The 24,597-nt window shown below is 35.6% G+C and overlaps 1 protein-coding gene across 3 annotated transcripts in view; it reads right to left on the bottom strand.

Annotated features, from left to right (window-relative positions):
* Positions 1-24,597, bottom strand: part of RASA2 (RAS p21 protein activator 2) — a 116,083-nt gene that overhangs the window by 27,018 nt on the left and 64,468 nt on the right. For all 3 annotated transcript variants that reach the window (XR_011074278.1, XM_068546013.1, XM_068546014.1), the window contains exons 7-15: positions 23,883-23,955; positions 20,537-20,613; positions 18,597-18,698; positions 9,189-9,345; positions 8,671-8,819; positions 7,940-8,054; positions 7,437-7,511; positions 6,867-6,990; positions 4,444-4,550 (exon numbers count right to left, since the gene is read on the bottom strand). Coding sequence is in view for 2 of the 3 variants with exons in the window: in XM_068546013.1 (XP_068402114.1) it covers positions 4,444-4,550; positions 6,867-6,990; positions 7,437-7,511; positions 7,940-8,054; positions 8,671-8,819; positions 9,189-9,345; positions 18,597-18,698; positions 20,537-20,613; positions 23,883-23,955 (979 nt within the window). In the remaining variant the exon portion in view is untranslated. The remainder of the gene's footprint in view (positions 1-4,443; positions 4,551-6,866; positions 6,991-7,436; positions 7,512-7,939; positions 8,055-8,670; positions 8,820-9,188; positions 9,346-18,596; positions 18,699-20,536; positions 20,614-23,882; positions 23,956-24,597) is intronic.

The raw sequence follows: 24,597 nt of genomic DNA, 5'->3' as shown, positions 1-24,597 counted from the left end.
GAAAGCCATAATTTAATCAATATTAATTTTTTGGGGGAGGGTACAGTATGGCAGATGGGATTACCTAAAAAATTGTATTCATTTTTGGAATGTCAATGGCATCTACTTTTTTCTACCATATGACTTAAAATGGCAGTTTCCAAATTTCTGTATTCAACCCACTTGTAAGCATATTCAATACTTTTATGGCTTCTGCAATCAATTCTTTTCACCATGGAAGCAAAGATCTAAATTCAACTTAGGAAATGAGAAGTCACTTAGTTTATGTAGGATCTTAGCAGAAGGTAACTATTTGAGTCTATTATCCAGGCCTATCTACCAGAAAGAAGTAAATATAAATAAAGTTGACTAAATAGTGCTCCCTAATGAATCCTTGCTGCTTCCTTTCTTTTTTTTAATTGAGGTATAACTTACATTCAATAAAATGAACAGATTTTAAATGTATATAGTCTGATGAGTTTCCACCAATCCATCCATTTGTATAACCAATTCCCTTATCACTATATAAAACATCTTTTTTGTTTTGGAGATTCAAATACCCATAATCTGCCATCAAAAGACATGTTCAAGGGCTTTCCTGGTGGCGCAGTGGTTAAGAATACGCCTGCCAATGCAGGAGAAACGGGTTCGAGCCCTGGTCCGGGAAGATCCCACATGCCATGGAGCAACTAAGCCCATGCGCCACAACTACTGAGCCTGTGCTCTAGAGCCCGTGTGCCACAACTACTGAAGCCCGCGTGCCTAGAGCCCGTGCTCCGCAACAGGAGAAGCCACCGCAATGAGAAGCCTGCACACTGCAGCGAAGAGTAGCCCCCGCTCGCCACAACTAGAGAAAGTCCGCGTGCAGCAATGAAGACCCAATGCGGCCCCAAATAAATAAATAAATAAATATTTTAAAAAAGAGATTAAAAAGAATCAAAATAAAATTAAATTAAAATTAAAAAAGAAAAAGACATGTTCAAGAAAATTTAGATACAGAAATGCTTTAGTTTAGTGTTTGGTTGACATTCCTTAATATTTTACTATCCCCACACTGAAAATAGGCAGTGACTGTGAAGGTGAAGAGATGACCAGGATGTAAGGCAATTCTGGAAAAGAAGGAATATCTGAGATATGATCATTACGATATACTTGTGAAACAGTTACACACCTTAATTAAGGTTATTCAGAAATATTTTAGCTACAACATCCAGAAAATATTTTAGCTACAATATCTATAAAAGGTCCCTCCAATTCTCTGCCTTTGAAGAATATAAAATTCTTAACAATGTGCTAACAACCTGAATTTGAACTGAATTTCATCAAGACTTTCCTGTTCAAATTTGGTTTTGAAATCAATGTTTTAGCTCATTATTTTCCTGAACTGGAAAAAGTGAGCAAACCATATTTTACATAATTTCTGCATGTCAGAGGTTTGTTTACACCAATATGGCCCTCAGCATTATTTGACAATCATATCATTTAGCTACTGCTGATTCCCTAGTGTACTCTACAAATCTGTTCTAAATTTTCACCCTGCTACTATCTGCCATCATAATTTTTCATAGATGCCCAGGACCTTAGTCATCTGGCACCTAGTACACAGACTAGCACTAGCATACAGTAGATGCTATATTACATTTATTAAATTGAACTGAAATGTTGACTATGTCACCCCAAAACAACATATCCTATCCTTTTTTCCTTATATTAAGCTGAACCATGTGAAACTGCTGTTGACTATTTTTGATCTACAAAAAAAAACAAAACAAGTTCATAGGATTCACCATAATACTTCAAAGGAGAAACTGTTCTTTCCCCCCGCAAGTTTATCCTATCACTTTTTCTTTTAAAGACACTCTTTCTGAATCATCCAGTATATTGATATATTAGTAAGTCCCCTTCTGTCTTTAATTTCTCCCTTTCTGTTGGTCTCTTCTCCTCTATTTAAACCATACATAGCTTTCCCCATTTTTGGAAAAGACATCATTTGATGAGCTCTCTCTCTGAGCTACCATCTTTCACGTATCAAACATTTACCGAGCACCTACTTGTCCTAGAAATTGTGCCATGTGCTTGGGATACACAAATTTGAAAAAGATCCAGCCCTTGCTGTTAAGGTATTGACAGTCCACATGCAGAGACAATAAATAGATGATTATAGAACAGTATGACAAGTGCCATGACAGAGAAAGCCCCAGGGTTCTACAGGCACATATAAGAGAGGAGCCTAACCCAGACTGAAGGGTTAGAGAAGTCTGCCTTGGCTGAGTCTTGGAAGGAGCTATCAGTGAGAGACTAGGGGATAGGATGAGAAGGAAAGTTCAATCTTTCTTCTTCACTATGAAACTTCTCAAAAGAATGGTCTACCATGTCAATGTTAATATAACCCATATTTTAAAATTAGTGTTTTTCAAAAGAAGTATTTATTCATGTGTATATGCACACACACATGTACATGCTTGAATTTGCCCATGTCTTTTAGCAGCAGGGCAAGCTCACTTTTGATATATTTCCTAGGTAAAACTGCATTCACCTACTTATTCCTTCATCTTCTGCAATTGGATTTTCTTCTTTTCCACTCTACTAATATTCTCAAAATTCAAAGAACTTATAAATGTAAAATCTAACGACCTTTAATTGGTTCTCCTCCTCAACCACTCTGTAACTTTCAATACTAGTCTTGACAATGTCATCACCCTCAGGTCACTGGGATCATTCCTTGCTCTCAATTTCTATAGTACGGATTGTCTATACTCCTTACTTGGTACTAATCAGGTGCTAGTTTTAGGTTTATGTATGTAGTTTTAGATTATGTGTCTTATATATTTGCCTTATTTCCCCAATTAGAATGAAAGGCTCACTTAAAAGCAAACAGTAAAGTTATATGACAGTTTGAAGCAATCCTTCTGACATACTGATTGGAAAGATGACTTCAAATACAGAGTCTGTGGTTAGAAGGACTTTATTGTAACATCTGTTACAGGGATATGCAAATTCAAGTCTGAATATAAGGCAGGGTCACAAGCTCAGAGGTAGGAGTTCTGTTTATGTCCAGAATGTCATCAAGCTTTTGCTGCCCCACAGTCCTGTACAGCTTCAGTAACACAGCCACAGAAAGGACAGCCCTGTGAACAAAAGGCACTGGCCCAATCCTCCGCTGTAGCTACTCAGAGACCATTTGTTCTTTGACAAGAAAGCGTGTGATGCCGCCACAGCAGCATGGTTTTACTCAGTTCTCAAAGTTAAATAAGTGGCCAATGTGTAGCTGTCAAGAGAAGCAGTGGCCGCAGAGCCCAGTTTAACTCCAAAACCTGTGTGTCTTCCCTACACTGTATTAGCGAGTTTCCTAAGGGCAGGGAGTGTCTCTTCCTCATCACTGCATCTCCAGTGCTGAGCACAGCATCCGATACACTGTAGGTGCTCAAACACCTGACTGCCTAAGAGGCAGGAAGGAACAGGGGTAAGCTTACAGCCTGGGAAGACTGAGTGGGTCAGTCAGTGAACTTTCTTAGTCCAGTTCAAATTGAGTGAGATCAAATCATAATTTATTAGTTGTGTGACCTTGGAGAAGTTCTTGAATTGTGGTTTTCTTATCTATAAATAAAGATGAGAATAGAATTTACCTCACAGGGTTACTGGGAGGACTAAGTAAGTTAGAACATATAAAGTACTTAGAAGAAGGCCTAGTACAAAGCAAGGACTAAATAAATGTTGGCTTTTATTATTATTATTTGTTATAAAAATCAGCAACAAAAACAATTAGATAAGATTATAAAATGTTTGGAACATAAAAGGTTAAAGAATTAGCAATAATACACTGTAGGAGAAGGAAACCGAAACAGCAAAAATAAGGAATTTTAAAATGTTAAGAAACATGTAAATCTATGCAGTGCAGGTTCAGATTTAAGTAACTAAATATGACTTCAGAACAGAAAGATTATATGCCTTAAGTTTTAAATCTCATATATTTATATCATCATCTCAGGTGAATAAAAAGTAAAAATATGGAGATACCAAACAAATTACATTCCAACGAAAGTTTCTACACCTTTCAGAAATGAGCCTCTTCAAATTTCTGTGAGATTTAAAGATATCTGCAAGATCAAACTAAACCTATAACTAATGAAAGAAAAAAGAGACATCCCTGTATTATGGAAATTTACAAACATACAGAACAGCAGAGGGAAAAGATGATGAATCTTCTTTGTACCCATCACCAAGCTGCAGCTATTACCAACATAGTATTATTATTCATGTGCATATCTTTTAGCAACAATAACAAAAAACCAGAATTTTCCACCTTCTCTGAAAGAATGAAATGGCTAAGAAAAATGCCCAGTAAATTTAAGTATCCGTTGTAAGAAAACATAGCCAAGTGAAATTTGCCTGTTATTTTATCTTTTCTTATTTTAATAAAAATAAATTAAAATGGAATAAAGCTTTGAGAAGAACAACACTTACTGGATGATGAGGTCGCAAATGAAAAGTATGAGGTGATACTACCGCTACAGCAAAGAAACGAAGAAACACAAAGCTGCTCACTGCAGAATACTGAACATGAGGGTCATCTGCAGGAAAAAAACGGTGAAATGTCATGCACAAAAACACTGAATTAAAAACCGAAGATGACAAGGTAAAAAATATTGGAAAAACATGTAAATTAAATAGGAGATAAATATAATTTGTATAGTAAGAACTGAGTGGATGAAATGATAGTAATGGTTATGACTAAATTAAAGGAAAAAAATCCTATGACTAGAAAAAAATCTGAAAGAAATAATAAATAATAAAGAAAGTGAAAGACAAAGCTGCTAGGTTGTCAGAAATATTTTAATTTGGAAAAATACCTCTTTCCTCATCTGCAAGAAGAGACTCCTGAAATTACAACAACAAAAATAAAAGTAGCATCTAGCACTACCTAGTGGTAATACTGAATCCCCTAAGACTAAGATAGGCGATTGTCTTCAGTTTTAGGATACTGTTTCAATTTTCCCCTCAAAAATCTTGACAATATTAAAGGTTATGTAATAAAAACAGTTAGACAGAAATCTTTACTTTAAAAAAGCTACGAATATTCCCTATAAAAATGCAGATGAACTGAAGACAGCTTGTGGCTGTGATCATTCAGCTACAGCTTTTGTTGCTGACTGGAGTCAACACTTAACGCAACAATCAATCAGATGGTAGAGACGCAGGTGAGGGAAACAATGTCTGCATTTGGTCTGAGTTTTAACTCAGCAGGTGGTCACCCACAAGTCATCTAATGTGTAGTTCTTTAATAACACTTGCTTCCCATGACTGCCTCCCCACTCCCCACCCATCTTCCCAGGGCAGAAAGAACAAATGAGAAAATAATGAAAATACTTTATGAGAACAGAACTATCACTACTGGAGTCTACTGAGAATATCTAAGGCCAACAAAAAGATAGTTAAGGAAATATGTTTGCATTTATTAAAAAATCATAGGATGTGTTTTAGATTATTCACATAAACAAGAATTAAACAGCTAATGCATACTGAAGGCCAAATTCACTGGGTAGTGTAGAGTACGGTGATTAGTAGCATGCTTTGGAGTGGGCCGGGCCCAAGTGTGAGACCCTGCTTGCCTGCTGGCCATGTCACGGACCTTGGGCAAATTGCTTGACTTCCCTAAACCTCAGTTTCATTAACTACTGAAGGGGAGCAGTACCTATCTCATGTGGTGTTGTGTAGGTGAGAGGAGATAATTCGGGCCAGCACTGTGCCTGTTCACTAAGTCCTCAATGTGGTTATTATGCTCTAACACACTACTTAAAAATATAATTTCAGTCGGCATTTCATCTTTCCATACTCTAATGTCTCTGCTCCCCTTATTTTCGTTACAAAGTCTAGATTTAGTATGCTTATTTCAAGTTAACTGTTTATATTTTTACTATAATTAGCAAAGACATCTAGGGCTGAATTTATCTACATGTTAGTTAGACAACTCAACCCCACTTTAGCTTTGGGTAATTTAGTGGAGCAGCAGATAACTGCACACAGCTGTGTGCACATAACACACTTAAAAAAATATGATGAAATAGCAAAATCTCTTCAGATGGTTACAGAAATAAACTTACAGTTTCACACGGCTGGATAAGACTGATAATTTAAGCAGCTGCCTTACCTCCTTACCCTCCCCCCCATTACAGGCAGATCTGGAAAGACAGCCATAGTAAGTTTATTTACTTATTAGAGATGCATATAATTAGAATAATTCCAAGTATTGACAATCAGAGATAGCAACTGTTAATTTAATTGAAATGTTTCTAAGCAAAGCCTTGACACAGGTGTTCTTGCAAAATTAAAGCATGCCAGATATTGATATATGTTACCTCAAAATTCTATGTATATTGCAACAGAGATGTTTCTAATGTCTAAAACCATTTTTGCAAAAACCTCTCATCACTAAAACCTTAGCATTCTCAAACTGTCAAATCTAGTCAGTTGTACAGAACTTAAAAATTCTCACTATTTTGAATGCATGCAAGTGGAAAAGGTAGTTGGTACAAATAACAAAGCTGTTTTTGTTTATCATATTTAACAGTCTCATAAGCAGCTGGTATAAATATTTACTTATATACTGTCAGGGTTCTAAATTTCTGCCTTTCTTAAAATTACTGTTGATTTTGATTTGCTTGTATAAAGTTGCTATTATATTGAAATAAACGAGTATTCTGTTTTGAGATTACAAGAAAATTAAATCAGATGTTTCATTAAAAAGCTAGAACTATTTTGAAAAATGAAAGAAGACTATACTTAACAAACCATGAACACATTCACATAAACCAAATAGATAATAAATCTACAGAAAAATCAAGTATAGAAAAAAAAAATGGCGTATTTTAGTAAAACAAGGCACTTACTAGGAAATCTTTGAGTGGCCATTTGCCTTAGAGAATAAAAGATATCACACATTACAGTGGGGCAACTCATACTTGACTTTACAATTGTACTGAATAACTTGTCTACATAGTAGCGCAGATTCTCCTGCAGGATTTAAAAAGGTAAACATTAAGATTTTGACTTTTATACATCTTCAATAGCCTTTATGGAAAAAAACGCAGCGAAAATGAGATATATTAGGCAGTCACCATCTAGTATTCTAAAGCTTTGCTTCCCTTCTCTAAACGCACTCAGCTAAAGGACAATTGCATCCTGAACTCATTTAATGAATTAGATTTAGACTAGTTAGATATAAGAGGTGAATGTATGGAATAAAATTCATAAGAAGCAGCAGAGAATAAAATGATCCAAAGAGAAATGAGGGAAATAACATTCTAAAAACTAGACATAGGAAATGCTGCTAATAGTATGGGCATTATGCAAATAAAAAGCACTGCTTCCCTCCAAATAACATTACTACAACATAAGTGGGAGATAGGTATACCATTAAGACCAATTTTAATGCAGTTATAAAGACAGCGAAGACTTACCTTATTATTTTCTACATTATCTCCCTCTTTCAATTTAATAGGATCAATTTCACAGGATTTTGAGGATTCACATATCTGGAAAATAGATTAATTTTTCATCTAATGCTCTGTTCTAAATAATTTGGCAAAATGAAAATAACTATTATTTTTCTGATCATACAATTATAAAAATTAAAACTGTAACGAAGTTTTAAACTCCCATCCAGAGATAATGTATACAATATGCCTAAAGAACTATATCAAAAAACATTTCTCATATATTTGAAACTCCAGCTAAAATAAACCCTATAACAAAGAAATAATTATGTAGAGTATACTACAATGTGCCCTTCAAGTAAAAATCCATTGATGGAAAAGTAAATCATTTATTTTACTTCTAAAGTGTTCACCTGTGTTCTTTCAGTAATGTGTGAATGGATATATCATCCCCATCAGTAGATAACTTGATGAAAGAGATGCTATAATAAGGACAAACTATTAGTATCAGAGGTTATATTCTGTACCTCATCTAGAATAGGTTTTAATGTTACTTTCAGGTAGTGCCTTCCCACTATTTTCATCATCTCATCCAGACATCGGGTAGCCAAGGAATTTCCTCTAAAAATTGTGTTTGCATCTCTGAAATACAAATAGAAATAAGGTGAAACCAAGTGTAATAAACAAAGGCTGTAAAATCAATAATGAGGTATTCGACTTTGGTCATATATACAATTTTAGTAATTTTTACCAACGGGCTACAATTAGGATTTTCAAACTTACCAAAAACAAAAAAATAAGTTAGCAAAAAAAAGTAACCTATATTTGAACTACAAAAGTAGTGTGTGTCTAAAACAAGTGTTAGACTATGACAGGAACAGGAAGCCATCTGATTGCTTTTAATGTCACACATGGGCATATAAGGGTGCCACATAATGGATAAGGGGGAAAAAACCCTTTTGTCCTGGTGTTTTATTTGTGACATGTGACTCATTACAATAAAGAAGCAAAGATTAGTAACAGGAAATTTTAACAATGAGTGAAAAAAATCTTTTAATTGTTAACTTTACTGTTGGTGGATACTGCTTGCTAACTTAAAGAACTGCCTTTTATTACTTGCTAAGCAGTTCTTTTTAAGACCTCTATACAGAAAGGCTGGTCAATACAAAAGAACTGAGATTACAAAAGCAATTTGGCAAATTAAGGTCCAATTTCAACAGCAGCACATAATTAACATTTAATAAAATATAACTCTTACTGTGTATCCTTCAAGTCTAATTCAGCTACTGCAGTGGCAAAAGGAACGAGTTTATCATGGTGGAGCAGCAGTCGTACAAGGGGCAAAACAGCATCATTTTTATCTCGACATATTTCACCCAAAATGTAAGCAGCTGAGGCAGATATCGGCTAGAATACAGAAAGGCAGAAAACAAGCACAAAATCAAAGAAGCATGATTAAATATTCAATCATTAGCCTTTAAAAAGTAATTCAAATATGTTCATTAATGATAACTGTTGTATAGAATAATATTTAATTTTCTAGATCTTTATCAGAGATGAAATTTGGAGCAGATATTGGTATACAGTACTCTGGTTCAGAATATATATATATTTATATATATATACACATACATACAGAGTGTGTGTGTGTATATACATATATACACATGTATATATAGTTTTAATAAAACTTGATACTCTGAAATCTTTTCCTCATCATTTACAGAATTATTTTAGCCTTTCCATATTAAGTAGCACACAAGATTTTTAAAGTACCTGAACATCTGGTGATTTTAGCAGCAAAGTTTTCAAAGGACCATAGTACTCTGAAGGAAGCACATAGTCTTCTGTATAACATATATTTAATCGAAGGGATCCCAGGTCATCAGTTTTAGATGACTTGTTTCCGTTGTCTCTTGGTTGTAGCAAGTACCTAAAGTAAAAATAGAATCAATTCTATGCAATGGTAATGGGCATCAAAGTTGGTGAGGTAAACAAACAGCTAAGCTATCAAAAACCTAAATCAAAAAAGTCAACTTAATATTTAATGTTAGGATAATTCATTAAATAGCAGAATATTAATTTTCAGAGGCTTAATAGTGGCTGTCTAATGAACTAGAAAGCTAAAAATAGATTTTAATCCAGGAAAAAAAAAGTATAGATAATACAAAAATCAAGATCTCAAAAGGACTGAATAAGAGTCTGATTAGCTTGCAGGTTAGGAAAAAAATAAAAAATAAAACACAAAATCCAACATATTATCAAAAATAACTCTTTACCAACTAAATTTAAGAAAGACACATTTGGCTGAAATAGATAAGACATACTACAAGAAGGTATAAGTGATCTCATTTTAAAGTAAATCCTATATTGTAAAAATTTGAACTTATTTTTTAAAAGTTAGTGATAGGGTTTATAAAGGATTTTTATATTATTAAAGGATTAACAGTGCAAATATATTGAAAATGTTTTTATTTGCAAAAATCAGATTTACATCAATTTTTTCAGGTAAGTAAAAGGCAAAAAATATATATGTAAAAAATAGAGGCAGCTTTAAATATTCCAAGGAAAGAGAAGTGTTTAAAACTCAAGAGAAGTTTGTAGGACCAAAACCAGAAATCTAAGTTATTTTTAAAGACTTTCTGTCATGGAAATTAAAAAATACATACAAAAGTAAAAAGAGTAGCATACTGAACTCCCATGTACCATCACCTAACTTCAATAATTATCAACTCAAGGCTATTCTTGTTTTAGCCATCTCTCTACTCACTCCTCCCATCCCACTCCTGCATTATTTTAAAACAATTTCCAGGTGTTTTATAATTTCATCTATAAATATTTAAGTATATGTAACTATATAACTATAAATATATATATAAACTTTAAAAAATCATTACTATCCAGTCAGTATGCAAATTCTCCCAAACTTAAACAGTTTTCTATATTCTAGTCAAATCCAAGTTTTATAGATTGTAATTGGTTGATAGCTTAAGTTTCTTTTAACCTATAGATTCCCTCTAACCACTAAGAAATCAGGTAATTTATCTATACAATTTTCCAGACTTGGGACTGTGTTAACTCTATCTCTGTGATGTCATTTAACATGTTCTTTTGTCTCCTCTGTATTTCCTGTAGTATTGTAGACAGATCTAGGGGCTTGGTTAGATTCAGATTTCATATTCTGGCAAGAACATTTCATTTAGAGTGTTGTGTAGTCCCACCAAGAGGCACTAATGTCTGACTGTTTCCTCTTTTTGTGATATTAGCAATCACTGATGACCACTGCCGAGAGTCATTAATCTGCACAGGTTGCAAAATGATAACTATAATTCTATCATCCCTCCTTCACTCATTAGCTAGAATGCTTTGTATAAAGGAGTCAGTAGTTTTGATATTTACTTTTGATGTCTTCCCCTAATAGACTAACTTGCTTAAAAATAGAAGAGAGGGGGTTTTAATAGAATTCTAGCTTTCAGAAAGATATGATAAAGATATAAAAGAGAACTAGAGAATTAACCAAGCAAAATTTAAAAGATGAAGGAATGGTAATATAAGGAGAAGAAATTATACAGAAATTATATCACTACCCACAAAACAGGAATTCTTGTCTCAGAAGACCAACCTTCAGAACTTCTAGCTCTGATTTGAGAAATAACGATTTAAAGAATTTGCCTATGGAAATAATTGGAAATAAGGCTATTAGCAAAGATGACTCTGAAGTGCCTCTAAGGGAAGTCTAGCTGGCTGATCCCCAAGCATCCTGATGTGGGCATCACTTTGGTCAACTTCCAACAATGCAGTGTATGTTCTGTAGCTTTGCAGACTCAGATACCTAGTTTTAACAGCACATCTCAAAGTGAACCTGAATTGCAATGACTGAGCACAGAGACTAATATATTTAAAATAGAAGGCCAATTACTAAATTTATGAAAAGAAATACTGTTGACCCTTGAACAACATGGGTTTGAACTTCACGGTTCCTGGAAGTAATCCCCCATGGATACCGAGGAAAGACTGTACAACAGTCAAATGGCAAAGAGACCCACACTTTTTTGTGACTAATACATTTTATTATGGAAATGTTAATTCACAAAAGTAGGGAGAAGAGTGATAATATTAGTAAGCAACACCCTCACCATCAACCCCATGCACTTATCACTTGGCTTCAACAATTATCACCATTTCCCATAGTGTTTCATCTACATCTCCTACTTCAACTAATACATTTTTTTACCTGTTAATACAATTGTTTATGTTTGATCAATACATTTTTTACCTATTGGTAAGCTATTTGGAAAGCCAAATTATTTATCAGAAGGTGCTGTGGTGAGTACAGAGACACAACACAGAGATCTAAGGAAATCTTAAGAATCTCTCAGCTAAGACAATTTTGCCAAGGAAAGAACAATACTTCTAGAACAGAATCCCCTTACTGCTTGACTGTGCTTGAATGGGCAGTAGCCACCCATGTTGGCCTCTTTGGGATACATTTTTATTCTGCCCCTTCTATTTTAACTCATGTTTTCCGTATACGGAAGGATAAAATTACTTGCGTTACAGTTAAAACCCGGCTCTGCCTCCCAGGGACTGCACCTATCCATCCTAAACAGTGTCCTCATACTCTAGTCAGGTTACAGACTCTGTTTTGGTTTGTTCTACAGAAATTATACTCAGAGGGCATCTCTAATTCCCTTATCTCCAAATTACTGGGGGAAGGAATATGCTTTATCCCTCTGGTACTCTCATAAAACTACAAAATACCCACAAAATAGGTCTATAGTCCTAACATGGCACATTCTTTGCAGAGGGATTAGGGCAGTGTTGTGCAGTTATTCATTTTTATGCATACACTGTTTTAGGATGCTCAGGAACTCCAGAAGGGCTTGCTCCTGCCACTCTTTTTAAACTTGTCTCCTTGGGTTTCTCTGGCAGGATAAGAAATTCCTATGGACAAAATACTTCACCCATGTCTACTTGAACAAAATACAGAATTTCAAAATTGTCCTACCCATTCCTTGAAAAGATCATTTTTTTAAATGAGAAGGGACCACTCACTTGATTTTCTTTTTAATAATATTTTATAAGCAAGGGACACTCAAATCTTTGCTGACAGCTTAAAACAGAGAATATTTTTGAGTTTTAAACATATTCAAAAGTATTTATGCCAAAGTACAAATTTATTATGGTACATTGGTTAAGAGCACAAACTTTGGAGTCAAAGAGTTTGGTCCAAATCACAGCTGTATGACCTTGGGAAAACTGCTCAATCTCTCTGTGCTTGTTTCCTTACCTCTTAAATAAGGGGTAATAATAGTATCTAACTGATTTAATCCCTAAGGAGGTTATATAAGTAAAGCACTTAGAATAGTGCCTTGTACACAGTAAATGTTATTTATAAAACATTTATATACATATAACTGTTACCACTTAAAATATATTAAATAGCTTTTCCGGTAAACGGCCTGAGGTAACCTCTAAAAATGGTTCGATATTCACTTGACCCAGAAAACCACAAAAAATCAGGCAAATCAAGAGGTTCAAATCTTCGTGTTCATTTTAAGAACACTCGTGAAACTGCCCAGGCCATTAAATGTATGCATATCTGAAAAGCCACCAAGTATCTGAAGGATGTCACTTTACAGAAGCAATGTGCGCCATTCCATCATTACAATGGTGGAGTTCGTAGGTGTGCCCCAGGCCAAACACTGGGGCTGGACACAGGGTCGGAGGCCCAAAAAGAGTGCTGAATTTTTACTGCACATGTTCAAAAATGCAGAGAGTAATACTGAACTTAAGGGCTTAGATGTAGATTCTCTGGTCATTGAGCACATCCAGGTGAACAAAGCCCCCAAGATACGGCACAGGACTTACAGAGCTCATGGTCGGATCAACCCATACATGAGCTCTCCCTGCCACATTGAGATGATCCTCACAGAAAAAGAACAGATTGTTCCTAAACCAGAAGAGGAGGTTGCACAGAAGAAAAAGATATCCCAGAAGAAACTGAAGAAACAAAAACTTATGGCCCGGGAATAAATGCTGCAAAAAAATAAATGCAAGTAAAAGTTAAAAAACATATATATATAAAATAACTATACATAATGTCATTATTTATATAATTATGTACATGTAATTTATTATTTTAAAACACTGTTACAAAAATCTCAATTTAAACAATCTAAAGGAGCCCTGGTGAATTAAGCAATCTTGTACCAATTAGAGCTAAAAAGAAAAACCTCAAGATTTGTTAAGTAGAGGATATCTGGTGTGTCTGAGGTCTAGGGATACAAAAAAAAAAAAAAAACCTCAAGTATATTTTCTTCAGTTTTTGAATGAAGTGTTTCAGTTTGAAAGAATAAGGAACAGGAAACAAAGAGAAGTTATCAACTGAAAGTGGCACTCAGTTGCTCACATGTATTTTTTTCATTCATAGTTAGACAAAAAAGCAATCCTAATGTTCTCAAGAGTCAGCAGTTTTGACAGCCCCTTAACAAAAAAAAAAATCAGCATTTGAAAAATTTTAACAAGGTCTGTGTAATTAAAATTGAGGTAGGCAGGCAAAAACTACAATTATTTGTGTATAATGCTGCCTAATCTGGAAAATAACTGTTCAGAGGCACCATTACTAATACTTAAATGTTATTTCTGGTTCCAGAAAGATAATCATTAACAACAGAGTTTTACTAAAGATAGGAGATTAAAGATAGGTGCCAAAATTAGCAAACTAGAAAACCAACTCATCTTAAATATTAATCTAGTTTTAAATTTGTATAAAGTGCTTATATTGAAAAAAACTCCAACCATGTGTTTTATTTACTACTTGAATCTTACTTTCAAATTTTTAAATTATAACATGAAAGGATGTTTGCATCTATTTTCTTAATGTTCATTTTGGATCATTTAGGAGGAAATTACTGTACCAGTGTGTACAATCACACAAAGGCTTTGCACATGTTAAGTTCTCTGACACTGATGTAACTGGTGAAATGAGACTGAACTAGATGATCAGAGAACTAAGGTTCTCTTTATTTATACCATTACAAACCAATGGAATACTGGTACCAAAAAAAAAAAAGATGCAGAAATTCTATATGTATTGATGTGGAATAATGGTGATGACAGCAGCAATAACTATAATGATGAGAGCCTGAGTTATACCCACGGTATACCCACTTGTAACTTACTTTACATGAAACCAATTCATCCTCTAACAACTTTGGGAGGCAGGTACTGTTTGTACTATCCCCATTTGATAGCCAAAGAAAGCAAAGGCATGCAGGTGGAACAACTTGTCCAAAGTCACCCAGGTAGTTAATGACAGAGTTGGGATTTGAACCAAGGCAGTTTCGTTCTGGAGTCCATACTCTTAACCACTATAAAAAGTCAACAAATACTTACTGAAGTTCTACTAAATTGAAAGTGAAAAAAAGTAAGGTACAGAATATGATACAGTATGTGTCCATTAAGGACCTAATTAAACTCAAAAGCTTTTGCACAGCAGAGGAAACCATAAACAAAATGAAAAGACAACCCACAGAATGGGAGAAAGTATTTGCAAACGATGAGACTGACAAAGGATCAGTCTCCAAAATTTACAAACAGCTCATGCAGCTCAATATAAAAAAAAAAACCCAATCAAAAAATGGGCAGAAGACCTAACCAGACATTTCTCCGAAGAAGACATATGGATGGCCAAGAGGCACATGAAAATATGCTCAACATCACTAATTCTTACAGAAATCCAAATTGAAACTACAGAGATATCACCTCACACCAGTGAGAATGGCCATCATCAAAAAATCTACAAACAATAAATGCTGGAGAGGGTGGAGAAAAGGGAACCCTCCTACACCGTTGGTGGGAATGTAAATTGGTACAGCCACTACGGAGAATAGTAAGGAGGTTCCTTAAACAACTAAAAATAGAGCTACCAGATGATCCAGCAATCCTACTCCTGGGCATATATCCAGAGAAAAACATGGTTCAAAAGGATATGTGCACCCCAATGTTCATTGCAGCACTGTTTACAATAGTCAAGACACGGAAGCAACCTAAATGTCCACTGACAGATGAATGGATAAAGAAGATGTGGTACATATATACAATGGAACAGTACTCAGCCATTAAAAAAGAATGAAATAATGCCATTTGCAGCAACACAGATGGACCTGGAGATTATCATACTAAGTGAAGTTACGTCAGACAGAGAAAGACAAATATCATATGATATCGCTTATATGTGGAATCTTAAAAAAAAAAAAAAAGACACAAATGAACTCATTTACAAAAACAGAAACAGACTCACAGACTTAGAGAATGAACCTATGGTTACCAGGGGGGAAGGGTGGGGGGGAGGGAGAGTTAGGAAGTTTGGGATTGACAAGTACACACAGTGCTATATTTAAAATAGATAACCAACAAGGACCTACTATATAGCACAGGGAACTCTGCTCAATCTTCTGTAATAACCTAAATGGGAAAAGAATTTGAAAAAGAATAGATACATGTATATGTATAACTGAATCACTTTGCTGTACACCTGAAACTAACACAACATTGTTAATCAACTATACTCCAACATAAAATAAAAAATTTTTTTAAATGTGTACGTTTGTGTAATGAATGGGAAAGAAGGATATATCCATGTTTGCCTATACTTACATAAAATACTTCCACAATCTCAAACTAGTGGCTGCCTCAGAAGAGGGAAAATGGTTAGCTGGGGGACAGGGGCAGGAGATAGACTTTTACCTTTTGAACTGTGAACCATGTGAGTATACTACCTATTCAAAAAGTCTAATCAAATTCTGTGATCTACATATGATAAAGTTAAAACTAGATATTATCAACACTAATGAGCTAGAATATTAAGATTACAAAGAATATGCCTGAAATGCTGAAGGTAAATAAAGCTTTTCCTGAGTTTTCATGTAGTTACCATCAACCCCACAAGGGGACGCTGCAGCTCTACAATTGACAAAGGAGGCTGAGTTTTAATTTGACTTAAAAGAAAACTGCATTCACATTTTTATATTTCCTTACATGCAGGGAAGTATAAATGAATTAGCAGATGTTTCTATTTCATGCTGTATAAATTTTAACACATACTTTTGGGCAGGTTACTTTTAAAATATTATTAGCAAAAAAAAAAATCTATGGGAATAAAATTAATTCCTGTTTGTTAGTGTTCTTACATCCTGCCTAGGTAGTTCTACAAATTTTGCCAAATTTGGAGGGCCTGTCTGGAGACCTGTTACTTAAAATAAGGCTATAATGGCACATTTCAAGTTCACTTTGAGGGGCCTTGGGAGGCACAATGACTCACATTTTATTTTGTACCAAATAGCATGGCCTATCATTTTAAAGACTTAATGAACTGAGTTCAGAAATTTTCATTTTAAAATGTATGCTAGGGACTTCCCTGGTGGTCCAGTGGTTAAGAATCCACCTTCCAATGCAGCGGATGCAGGTTCGATCCCTAGTCGGGGAACTAAGATCCCACATGCAGCGGGGCAACTAAGCCCACGCACCACAACTAGAGAGCCCACGTGCCGCAACTACTGAGCCCGCATGCTCTGGAGCCCACACACCACAACTAGAGAGAAGCCTGTGCAGTGCAATGAAGAGCCCGCGCACCGCAACGAAGATCCTGCGTGCCACAACTAAGACCCGATGCGCCAAATAAATAAATGAATAAATATTTTTTAAACAGTATGCTAATTTTATAGAAGGTGGAAGAAGATTGGCAGGGGTGAATGACAAGCCTCAAATGTTCATCAATTTTTCACAGTGACCAAGTTTCCATCTATGGACACATTTTGGAAATTACAGCATATAAAACGCCACCATAAAGACTAATAAATCTTAGATCTGCATTAGCAAGAGGTAAAAATAAAACAAAATTTTTGAGACTCTAAATATCAGTCTAGGGACTTCCCTGGTGGCCCAGAGGCTAAGACTCCGTGCTCCCAATGCAGGGGACCTGGGTTCAATCCTTGGTTAGGGGAACTAGATCCCACATGCTGCAACTAAAAGATTCTTCATGCCACAATTAAAGATCCCGTATGCTGCAACTAAGACCTAGGATGGATGGATGGATGGATGGATGGATGGATGGATGGATGGATGGATGGTTGGATGGATGGATGGATGGATAGATAGATCGATTGATAGATAGACAGATAGATAGAAATAAGTATCAGTCTACTACGGAGAACTGTTTGAGGACAACAGAGTCCAAAGTGAAAAATGCCTGACGGCACTCAGGAGAAGCAAAATCCTAAAGACAAATGAGACTGCTGTCCACGGTAAGAAACATCTGAACACTCAGTTTCAACTCCTCTTCCAGGCAACTGAAACCGAGCCCTAAAAAGGGGGCTTTAAGAGGCAAATGAGAAAGGCATGCTGTTTATACTCAGTTGAAACCCAAGTCTAGCATGAGGGCTACTGGGCAACCTACTGGAGGGGAAAGGATATACACTTTTAGGTGCTGTAGACAGAAAAAAACCAATAGTTTCACACTGATTCTACTAAGGAAACTAACATCAGTTTAATGTCCGAACATTAACATGAGTTTAATGTCACTATTAGAAGTCACGAAAAGGTAATATTGTAGCCAATATTGAGCCACTAGAGCTCCTGAAAAGTGTGTTAACTGGATCAGCTCAACAACATCTAGATCCTAGGCATTTAGAAAATAACATCAGAGCCATCCATGGTGCATTTCAATGGGATCTGGGGTAGGAAAATCACTGGTGAGATCCCGTAAACAGCTGAATCCCTACAATAAACCTTTTGCTTTCAAACATCTACAGTTCCCATGCCCATCTTCTGAACTACAGATGCTGATTTGTGATCAAGCATCTTCTCACATGGGCAACTCTTACATAATGTTCGAAATGTTTTATATTTTTTCTTTAGAGTTAAGATTAAGTTTTGAACAGGAAAATATTCCTAGACAATTCAGTTCTTCTACCTCAGTACCAGAGGACAAGTCATAAAACTAATATAATTGTACTTATATTTCTGCAACAATAAATAAATGGCCAAATCAGTTAGTGTTAATGACTTTGGGCTTATCCATTAAAAACTTAAAATATGCTCAAAGTAAGCATTTATTTGCATATACAGTGCATGAAAGGGGATGACCTACTATGCAGTTCACTACAATGTTTGTCTTCTTACCAGGCTTGATGAGAAGCATCATTTCTTAACACGTTCACAGGAACCTTAATCTCACCGAGGAAAACATCTTGGACCAGGTTTCCATTGTTCCACAAGTCGATCCTGAAAATTTAAAAACTGGCTTTATTTTTTGCAAACAATGTGTAAGAGAACGCACATGACCAAAAAGCTTCAAATTACTATGATTCGTATTATAGCATTAATTTACGGTTCTGGGTACTTCTGCCATAAGCATCTTTGCCACAGACATCTTTGCCTCAAGCACTTTTTGCCGCAAACATTTTCACCACATAACTAATTGGTCAAAAGGCAATTCTGTGATAAAAGATAAAATAAAAAAATAAGAGAGACATTAAAAAAGACACAAACATAAAACATAAAAAATAAACAACAAAATTAAAAAGACTTCATTGCAAAATACAAAATTTATTTGAATACATTCAAAATGTGTGTAAATTCATGGCAATGCTGCACAAATACTGATTCTATTTTGTGGGCTGTACCTAAACGCTTATCTTCCAAGCCTTTTGTTCACAGTATTTCACACGTTGTTTTTGTTTTTGCTTCTTGATTTCTCTCCTCATTCAGCATTGCACTTTTTTCCTAAAATTTCTTCCTTCGTTAAGAGAGGTATGCGTTTCCAAACACTAGGATGCATATTGGTTTCTGAGTTCTGTACTGAAGCCTCCACACGGTTGTTTGTTCTTGCCATAGTGTCACATGTCTGCTGATGGATGCTTCGAAGTCCTACGCGAAATGTGGCTTTGACTCTGTGCCTTTCAGGCTCTCAGACTCTTTCTCCTCCAATGTGGTGTGTTTCAAAATAAGAAACCAGCTCTTGGGGCAAATCACCGTCACCTGTCCGCTCAATGAAGCTATCAATAATGTCGATAACCAGGAGAAACGCTAACACATTTCAACTAGTTGAAACCAAACTGTCAATCAGTTATTTTATTTTTCACAGCAAAGCTGACTTATGGCCAATTAGTCATGTGGCGAAAATGTCTGTGGCAAAAATGCCTACGGCAAAGATGCTTATGGCGAAAGTACCAGACATGATTTTACATGCTTAAAAACAAGAGATGTTAGCATTGTCTTATACCTCACTATCTAAACTAAGAAAGCAGAATACTGCAGTAGCTTTAACTTAAAAGCATAGAAAGTGACTATCTTAAATAATCTAAAAGAAAGCACTTAAGTTTCTTAGTTTCAAAGTCTACGCTTTATTTTAACCTGTAAAAATAAGGACTACAGAGTTCCTTTTTTGTTTCTGAGAAAAGAAACCAACACAAGACTACAGTTTCTTTCTCAATTAAAACCAGTTAATATGTAAAGATAGGTGATTTAGAAAAATACATTACCTGATCATTCCAAACATGTGATTAATACACCCTTTAGATGAACACACTGTTAACACCACACCTATACATGCATTTACAAAACTTTCCCCTCCCAAACAGCATAGATATTTAAGACCTAGGAAATAGCACAAACTTCAAACACATGCACCTGTTGAATCATCTTACAAGACTTCTTACCTCACTGAAATTTCTGTTAGACAGCAGATATGTTAAGAAGAATAAAAAAATTATTTCTAAATTGGCTAATATATAATTACTTTTCTATATATTCTTTGCATCCATTATGCTATGATTTAGAAATTTAAGGAGCAATTAAATTAGGGAAAAACTAAAAATATAACAAAATAGGTGAAAATTAGCTCATTTTATTTTTAAAATAAATACACCTTAACTATTAGTGCAAAGAAATCGGATTTTGAAAAGATTATTTGGATTTAAATTAGATGCACATTCCTCTAAGTTTCATCAATTAACTTGCTAAAGAGAATTCTGTTAAGCTTGAGTCACATTTTTTAGTTAAATTTAGGATTTTCTTTTGGCACAGAACATAGCAATTCTGTAAAACCCCAAGACACATACCTAATTTCCAGCTTTTCAATGTCCTCCTCTTCTACTTGAAACTGGGACTTTCTGGTGTAACTACTGGATCTGGTTACCTATAAACAAAATATTTTAGTAAAAAAAATTTTTAAATATCTTTCTCTTACATGAACTTTAAAAAACTATCATCCCTAAAATGTTCGACTGTGTATATTATAAACAGAGGAAAATGCCTAAGTAATATTTTACCCAAAAGCTAAATACAAAAACAGCTATGGAAATAGCAGAGTGGCAAGAATAAGGTGGCAAAAAAATATCAAAATCAACCTTACCTCCATACCCTTCCTTATCAACTCAATCTATGGCAACACTGGGTTCTCTGGCTCATATGTAATCTCTTGGTGACTCAAGAGTAAAAGTGTTCTATTTCAGGGAAGCTGCATAGGCTAGGAACTGTTTGAAGACCTTCCCACATTTCTCAAGATACCAATGCCACCCGTACACTTCCTTCTCACGTTTTTACCAAAAACATCAAGGCCGTTGGCAGGAACTTCCTCAACTACTGTCCACCTGAACGTGTCCGTTCCCACACAGGCCTGTTTACTTGATGAGCGTTCTCATCCTCTTCCAAACAAGAGGATGAGATGATCCTCCTCTCTTCTAAGACTGCTCCGTCCCCACACAGTAGGCAGTAATAAGCACGCAGTAAACACGCAGCAAGCATTTGATCTATTTTAATTACAGCTTTCTTGACCAGACTGTTCACCTCATTCAAGCCTAAGAAAAATTCTCCCCTTAAATTATGGTCTTCCTATCTCTCTCCTTTCACAGACAAATATCTCAAAACTGTTACCCATCCTTACAGCCTCCACTTCCTCACCACCCACTCACTACAGTAACTCCTTATAATCTGACTTCCTCACAGATCACCCTCCTCAAACCCCTCTCTTAATCATCAAGTCTGATGATGAAATTCTTAGCTCTCACCTTCCTTGACCGCTTTATCTGGACAAGTGACCATACAACCATACTCCCTTTCCCCAGAGCTACTCTGCTCTTTGAGTTCACCCAGCACTATCCTGGCTATCTTCTGCTCTCTTGGCTTCTTCCTCTGGTACTTCTTCCTCAGAACCTATAAATATGGGTTTCCTCCAGGGTTTTATATTTTATTTTGCTCTAAGAGCTGCACAGTGCTGTACAAAGTGCTTTCACATCCATTATCTCTTTTATTCATCAGAACACTGCTCTGAAGCAGGCAGGGCTAGATTTATTATCCTCATCTTGAAAATGAGGAAGCTAAAGTACAGAAATTAAGAGACATACTCAAAGTCAAATACTTAATATGTGGCAGAACTAACCTTCTTCACTTTTTTCCTTTATTGTATACCTCTGTTCCCTTGGCTTTCTTTCCTGACTTGCTGTAAGCAATTCTTGATTCTTTATCTACAACCATCACCCATCTCAGTCATGAACTTCCTATGGGAGGATTTTACATATCTGAGTTCAAGCTCATTATGCCCCAAACTGAACCACTTATGTTTTCCTTCTTAACTTTTCTATTTTTCCAGATTTGAAACCATGAAGACAACATCTGACTCCTCATTTTCTCTCTTCTTCTATAACCAATTTGTTATCTTGCCATCTGCAGTTTCTTTCTCATCCATCTCTTCCTCTCATTTCCATATTACTCTCTTGAATCAGAGCCCCCCCGCTTTCTGCTTTTTCCTTTTTTTAAAAAACACCTAAGCTACAACAGTCTCTTGATCTCTGTTCTCTCTCTCAGCCATCTGGCCCACAGATCATGGTTAACTCTTCCCAAAACAGTGCATTACTCATTACTTCCAGGTTCAAAAACATTCAATGGCTAACATAGCACTTCAGCCTGGCTCTCAAGGCCTTTCATTAGTTGGTCCTACTCCCCATTATTCCCTTTTAGTCAAATCACTACTTGCTACTCTTTGGACATAACTTTCTGCTTTTCTGTCTCTATGTCTCTGCTCAAAATGTTCCTTCTCTAATACTCTTTCCTCTGGCTTAACTCACCTAGAGCAGAGCTACCCAGTATCTACTACTGCATTTTACTGCTGCGTGTGTGCACGCATGTGTACGCTTTGGGTCTCCTGCTCTCACTAGAGGACAGAGATTGGACTTTTATCTTTATAATCAACTCAACAAAGGGCCCTTTGAATGAATGGTTCAAGGCCTAATATGTATGCTTGCATATAGCAAACAGGTCAGGTCTTGACTGTCAAAAGACCATCTGCTTGCTGCTGCAAGTCGCCCCTTCTTGGTTTTCTCCAGGCTAGATGTAACAGCCATTTTTAAGTACAGAACAACTGAACTGAGGAAGTCCTGAGCTGGGAAATGGGGCGTCTCACACTGGCGCACTTTCTTTTGTTTTCTTTCTTCCTTGCCTCCACCCCCCACAATTCCTCCTACTTCAATCTTGGCATTTCTTCAACTGTGTTCCCTTATTAAAGTACAGTAATCAGGCATGGCTAGATGTGCCCTCGCTCTTTTCACTTTGAAACATCAAAAAAAACACACACAAAAAGAAGGAAAAGCACAAAACGTAACCTTTTTTTCAAATCTTCCCTACATGGTAATGTCAACTGCAAAATATTCTATGGGTAAAACACAATCTTTTAGAATAGAGTTTGATTATTTTTGTTTTTTTCCTATAGTTTTCTAATAATATGAAAAAGGATTTATTTAACAAATGCTCCACAGTAAAGAACTCCAAAGCACTGTATTTTGGGCAACTTCAAGGCAGCTGAAGTTCTCTGTGAAAATAAGCATGTGTCCATAGAGTGATTTAGCTAAAAAGAACTTAGTAATAAGGCCTTAATCATGTAATACTTTATAGTCTCAAAGAATTTTCACATTTGAACCTCCTAAAAACTCTGCGTTAGGTAGGGATGCTACTGTTTTCTCTTACAAAATTATCCTTTCACAAGATAAGAAATTTGAGTCTCCCATGTAGTGATTTGTTTAAACTCAACTGGGACCAGAACCCAGATCTACCAAGTGATATCGTCCTTATTTAACTAGTGGTTTTCAAATAATATTCTGCAGAATAGTCCTGGGGCCACTGCATGTTAGGTCAGGGGCTGGATAAGGTAGGGTTCTATGTGAAGGGGGTTGTGATATTGAGGATGACTGAAGAGTAGGTGTGGTCCTAGACCTCCCCATCCTCAAATCAATCAGAGTTCTGCCTTTATTTGTTTTATGCACTGGGCCTCTACTGTGTTACACTGTGGTTCTACTGCTTAGAAATGCTTAGTTGCATTAGTTAATAAAATTATGACTATGGCCAGAATTTGAAAAAAGAAGTAAATCAGCATTCAATATTCAATGTTAACGTTTAAATAAAACAAAATGTTACCTCAAAGTAAAAGATTTCATTAAACTGCGGATTGCTTGTTTTCTTCTTTACTTTTGTCTTCTTTTGGTCATTCCTGTTCCAATGTGGTAGAGTTTTACCTTGTAGAACTTAATAGTACACAATTATAAAACATGCTATTTCCAACCAGGGAGGCTGACCTCTTTCTGTTTAACTGTTAAGATGACTCGGGGAAGGCAGTAGCTTTAAATATTACTTGGGGGAAAAAAACTGAGGTGTCTCTAAAACCTCAAATCAAAGAATACACAAATTTTGTATATCTGATATATGCCAAGATTTTATTATTCTATGGCTATACTAGATTGACTGCCAACCTTATTTCAGGGGTTTTTAATAACACATTCTATTCTACAAGCAACTCGAAATAAATGGTAGAAGGAAGACAATGAGATTCAGAGTACCTTTATCTATGTTGAAAAATACCAGAGGAACACGAAAAGCATTCTTAGTTTACTTCTTGGGCTTCAGCTACAATGTGGCTTTTTAAAAAAACCTTTTATTTTGAAATAACTACAGATTCAGAGGAGGTTGCAAAGAAATGTACAGGGAAGTCCCATGTAACCTTTCCCCAGCCTCCGCCAATGGTAACATCCTCCAAATGACAGTACAATATCAAAACCAACAGTGACTTTTTAAAACAAATTCACAAGCCAAATAATTTCTATCTGTACATTACTAAGCAATTACACTAAAGAAT

This window comes from Eschrichtius robustus, chromosome 6, assembly GCF_028021215.1.
Source record: "Eschrichtius robustus isolate mEscRob2 chromosome 6, mEscRob2.pri, whole genome shotgun sequence".
Lineage (NCBI taxonomy): Eukaryota > Metazoa > Chordata > Mammalia > Artiodactyla > Eschrichtiidae > Eschrichtius > Eschrichtius robustus.
Note: the sequence above shows the minus strand (reverse complement) of the source record. Positions and strands in the feature narration are given on the sequence as shown.